The sequence below is a fragment of the Eimeria acervulina genome, genomic scaffold (assembly GCF_000499425.1).
Source record: "Eimeria acervulina Houghton genomic scaffold, Eah_scaff287, whole genome shotgun sequence".
Lineage (NCBI taxonomy): Eukaryota > Apicomplexa > Conoidasida > Eucoccidiorida > Eimeriidae > Eimeria > Eimeria acervulina.
The window spans coordinates 33,608-39,204 of record NW_013547931.1 but is presented as its reverse complement, the minus strand read 5'-3'; the positions used below and the strand labels follow the sequence as shown (position 1 = coordinate 39,204).

At 49.0% G+C, this 5,597-nt stretch overlaps 1 protein-coding gene across 1 annotated transcript; it reads right to left on the bottom strand.

The window, feature by feature from the left end:
* Positions 1 to 714: 714 nt before the first annotated feature.
* On the bottom strand, positions 715 to 1,659 carry EAH_00030880 (hypothetical protein, conserved; the record flags this gene model as incomplete). Its single annotated transcript, XM_013392459.1, has 1 exon — positions 715 to 1,659. The coding sequence occupies one exon, from the start codon at positions 1,657 to 1,659 to the stop codon at positions 715 to 717; it is 945 nt and encodes a 314-aa protein (XP_013247913.1).
* Between the last annotated feature and the right edge of the window lie 3,938 nt (positions 1,660 to 5,597).

Genomic DNA, 5,597 nt, shown 5'->3' with positions numbered 1-5,597 from the left:
ATATATATATATATATATATATATATATATATAGCATCTGCAGCTTCACTGCAATCTTGTGAATGCACTGTCAAATGTTTGATATGACAAGGGGAGAACTACTGCATATGCGAATGCCTTCGCGTCTTTCTTGAGACTTCGTTAAAACAACTGAGCAGCCGTTAGAGCCGCCGCAAGAGCAACGGCCTTCAGAATAACAATAATATAAAGATGGCCGAGCCTCTCAAGGGCTTCAAGCCAAGACAGTACATTTCCCTAGGGATTCAAAATGCCTCCCTAAGGAGCGGAGCCTGAGTTCGAGCTGCCCGCCTCGCCTAAGGCGCTCTAAGCAACGCTTGCTGCTGTTGCTAGCAGCATCAACAACAAGCGCCTAACTCGTAACAGCCCCTGTTGCTGCTGCTGACAACGACAACAATTACTCGTAACAAAACCCCTGTTGCTGCGAACCACAACAACAAGTACCTGCTGAAACGTCCTGTAGCCGTTGAGGTATGCAAGGCGCAAACATTGCTCATATTAGACTATAACCCCCCTACCCTCAGCTCTTCCCCTCCATTCCCCTCCCTTTTCCTTCCACTGAAGAAGCATGTGGTTTTAAGCGGCCGCACTGGAAGGCGATGAGCTGAATCCTCTCTTGCATTCGCTGCTTTAAAAAATGTGTAACCACTACAGAAAAAGAGAGGCGCGCGCTGCAGCTGGATGCATGTGAAGGGGTCAATTCAGCGAAGCTGCTAAGGGTGACGGAAGTGTAGTATGTGGAAGGCGGTCAACGAATAGTAGCAGTATCCAATGGTCTTGCGGCGGCAGTAACTCCATGCAGGCCGCTGTTTCGCGCTCTGCTTCGGTTGCTGCTGCCTTGAACCTCGCGTCGAGGGCGAGGAGCTCTCTCCTGACACCAGGACTGATGGTTGCTCCTTCTGTAGCCTTCATCGCCTCGCCGCTTAAGAACTCAAGCATCATCATCTTCTTGTGCATGTGTGTGGAGTCGATTTCTATCAGCCGTCGCAAGGCACTCGCCACTCTGGGGTCGGGGTACAGCTCTTTTCGCATTCTGTTGACACTCCATCGGTCAATAAATTCATCCTTCTGATCTGAGGCAGAAACTTCTGCATCATAGAGATGCCGCAGCTGATCACGCAACTCTTCTGCGTTCTCCGGCAGAGACTCTGCTATGGGGGGCAGCTGCCTGACTGTGGAGGCCATGCGGTCTGTAATGCGAAGAATCGGGTCGAAGGCATCTACGATTTCTCTTTGAAATTTGTAAATTCGCTGCCTGCTCTTTTCTCTGCGATCCAGGCTCTCCCTTGACAGCAGGGCAAAGTCGACAAAGCCCTTGACTGTCTGGGGATTGTTGCGAAGCCGCAGCTGCATGCCTTCTTCTGGGTTGTCTCCTATAAGGCTCTTCACCTCCCAGTACATCAAAGGGTCGCCGAGGTTCACTCGATCCGGCCGAACAACCCCTGGAAAGCGGGGGAGGCGCCGCACAAATATCACAATGAGCACCAGTATTATACCCCAAATAAGATGCAGCGCACTGTGAGGCTTCTCCTGTGACTTCTTCTGCTGCACAGGCACCAACGTGCGATCGTCCAGGATTCTCTGAGCCCAATCCAAGTCATGCTGCAGATCTTCAACCGGACTAAGACCGTCGCCCTCCATCTCCCCGGCAAAGGAGCCGGAGACCCCCTGCCTCTCTCCTTCGGATAAGCGCCTCAATTTCATCCCCTCTATCCAGCGATCCGCTTCAAAATCCCCCGTTTACCGCCTCCATGCATGCCCCGATAATGCCGCGGAAACGAAGGCAAGGGAGCGCCTCTGGTGTATTGCCGGGCGCTAAAGAGGGCCCGGAACTGCGAGGTATTCTCAAATGACAGAAAAATGCACATAAACAGCAAAAGGAATAATAATTATCGTCTAGGAAACGCAGGAAGCGGAGAGTCGAAACGAGGCACAGGTGGCAGCAGTGTTTGGGGCTGAAGGAAAGGAAGCCCGCATGGCGTGGCCACAGGCGCCGCTAAACAACTGATTTTTATCCTTAATAGTAGTACCAGAATTGACTTAAGTACTTGTTTTAGTGATTTATTCTTGCTTTCAGTGGGTTGGGGGGTTGCGCTACATCTCGCGCCAAGAGGCAATGATAATCTAAACAGGCAAGGAGGCTCTCGCCGTATAAATATAGCTCAGCGGGAGTTGTTAGGGAAGCGCAACTCATCCGTTACTTCCCTTTATTTGAGTAAAAAACCAAGAGATATTTACAATAATGAATCTACGTGGAAGGACCTCCATCCACCTAACCTATCTCCGGTTTCTAATGCTCCTTGGCAGCCTGTTGCGCTAGACGACGAGGCAAAATCCAATTAATAGTAGGAAGATGAACTGAAAGGATCCAGTTGAGCTGTTAAAGCGTATACTGACAAGGTTGCTAATAGGGGTGATAAGGCGTAGAGCACCAAGAGCTGCTGCTACTGTTCGTCTATGCAAATCCTGAATGCGTGTTCAGGAACGGTATGTCAGAAGCTTTGCTTTGTATATTCATACCTGCATGCGCCTAGGCCCCTGGGGGCAAAGGAAGTGTTCTATAACAATTGTCCACAACAGAGTGCGTGCATTTTGGGGTCTTTGTCTTGAAGCTGGAGTTGCAGCAATATGGGCTGCTGCAGCTCTACAGAAGCTGTTGACCCCTCTCCGCACTGTATAAGCCAGCCCCAGGCTTTTTTGCCGCAGCGCCGACGACTCCTGTAGACTGCAGGAGGCCAGTTAATATTCTTTTTAATAATATAATATTACCAAAGGTATATTATTTCGATTCTTTTGCCGCTCAGGATCGAGGGCTCCTCACAGCTTACAGAAGAAATGTTGCAACAATTGAACATCAACAAAAAAGAACAGCTGAGCCTGCACGCCTCACCTCTCCTCCAAATGAGGCAAAGCGATGCACTGCCTCGAGAAAGAGAGAGTTGCGTTCAGCACTGCGGACGCAACTTAGCTGTGTGCCTGAAGAACTCAATTTAGTAAGGTCGTTTATCGGCTCTGTGCTGCTCCTCATTCCGTTAGTTAATCTATTAATAACACATACAGGTTGACAAATATTAAAAGCCTGAACAGGTTGACAAGTAAAAGGATAAGCAGCTTTGCAGTAAAATTCATGAGGTCAACAACAACAACAACAAAGTACAAGCATCTCAACAATTCAAAACAAAAGTATCTCGAAAAATAAAGCCATGAACAGACTGCCAAAATTCTCGTGCCCCCCGGAGGCCGCGTGCATTCTAGTTTTGCTCCACAAACCACCAGACAAACGTACCTCGAAAAATAGAACCACGAACAGACTGCCAAAAGTCTCGTACTGATCAGGGCTGTCTAACTCAATATACTCCGCATGCATGTACAGTGGAAGTTGAAGTGAATACAACGCCTGTCTCTAGTGGGACTGAGAGGGCGGTGAGGGAGTCCATGCTCCCTCCGCTGCTTCCCCTCAACTCTGCATTATTTGCGTGCAAAGCAGCTACTGCGTCTGCAGCGAACGCAGTTAACAGACTCAGGCTCCCTCTTAATCCCATAGTTGCGTATATCGGTGCTCACTGAGCAACTCTATTGGAGAATGAGTGCATGCCTGTGCAGCAATAGTACTTCGGGTCCAGGGTTTAGCTCTACAGAAGATATGTGAGGGCGCTGTAGGGGCCTCCGTGCTTTATCCGCCGGTCAGTTAAGTAAGCCCCAGCTGCGATGCTGAGATCACCTGGATGGGAGGGGTCAAAGCATTTGTTCTTCGAAGTTCATTCCTAGAATCCCGCTCGCTGTATAACTTACAAATGCCATTAAAAAGGCAACGGATTGACTTCTGTTAACTTACAAATGCCATTAAAAAGGCAACGGATTCCCTTCTGTTAATGTGTATTCAGCAAACCTTTGCCAGCGAAACTTGCAGCAGACTATTGGTTGTGGTCCTATGAAAGTGTGGCTAGCAGAAACAACGCCAACTCCCACCGGTGAGCTGGGGTAACTGCTACAAGATGAGAGAGCAGCTGTGGCCTACGCAAGCTGAATTGAGATTCCTTCAATTATTTGCGCCTAATGCCTAAGATGGTCCGCGAGTACACCAACAACCGCAGCAAATGCAAGATTAAAAAGAATACATATTTCCAAAGCCTGCAATGGAATACAACAGTTTAGAACTAGGGAAAGTAACCCGAAAGAAGAACAAAATCAATCTGAGACATATGCAGAGGGAAACATCTAAAGTTGAGCAGTAACGCAAACGTGCAAAAGTGAAAGCAACGGAATGAAGTAGGGGAACCGAGGAATGGAGAAGTGAAGGCCTGTCGTTAGACAAATTCGTATCTGTCTCAAGAACCACTAAAGTGCACACGAAAGGGAACGTCAAACGCAATTGATGGTAAGCGAAAGACGCCAGCTTAGAGGGAGTCGAAGACCAGTTGGTTCAAATGAGTCGATCCAGTTGCGTGGGCGGATGCGGAGGGGTATTAGACTGTCACTATCAGCCTTGGTGGTCTCTATATTATTTTTCCGTTTTATATATGCCAGGTCTTCTTATGTTCTCCCCATCAGTGGCCGTCAGTTCACAACCCCGGCGTGTCTAATAGCGTGGGTTGCGGTCTTTTTAGCACTAGAGCAGCATTTGTGGCAATTCTAGAGCTTCCATACGAAGCAAAGTATGTTGTATCGTCATGTAGATGCTGCATTGGCACTTGGTTCGCTCGACCGATGGCAGAAGTTGGGAAGGCGACGATGTCGGCGGCGCTTGCAACAATCGAGTGGCTGCCGAGTCAACCATTGGCTCTAGAGGGAGAGGGAGGAGTGGTTTCTTCTGCGCATAAACGCACGATTTGTTTGACTTTCCAACGGATATTTGCAAAGGTTTGAGCATCAATCAATGGAATAATTCCGCTTTTCGACTTTTTTCGTGGACTGTTCAGCGCATGTGTAGGCAGCGGCTACACATGCGTTGGGCTCTAGGCCTTCTCATCGAGGCGCCCGTATCATAACAGCTCATATGATGATTTTAAGGAAGCATTAACATTTTGTCGTGGATTAGGACGTTTTTTGGGGAAGGCGGTGAGCAGGGGGTGCTGCTTGTTGTCCATGGAGCTCCGGCAGGGGAACTTTGATGGCTTGGCGAGTTCCGGCTGCAGCATTGGAGGGCGCATTGCTCCTTTTAGCGCCACATTGAGCCGAAAACTCCCTATCAGTCTCTCAAAAGAGCAAAGCAGCGCAGTTCAAGCCGCGAGTTCCGTATCCGGTAGCCGCCTGCATACACTGTTCAGCTCAGTCACGATCTGGCAATCTCGCGAGTTGTTTACGGTTACAGACCCTATTGAAGATCCCGAGTGTCTATGACTTTCACAGAAGATGCTTTAAAACTCATAATAGAGGGGACCTAACACGACTTCTCCCTGGATTCCTTCGACAGCGCGTTCCACATTTGGGTTTCCGCGCGTCCCGATGTTGGCGATTTCTTACTCTCCGTCCACACAACTAGCAGTGCTCCAAAGACGCAGGCTGTCTGCCTGCTCTGCTGCATATTTCTTCCCGGGGCACTTTACAGACGACTGCCGTCTCAACCCCAGCTTTCCAGA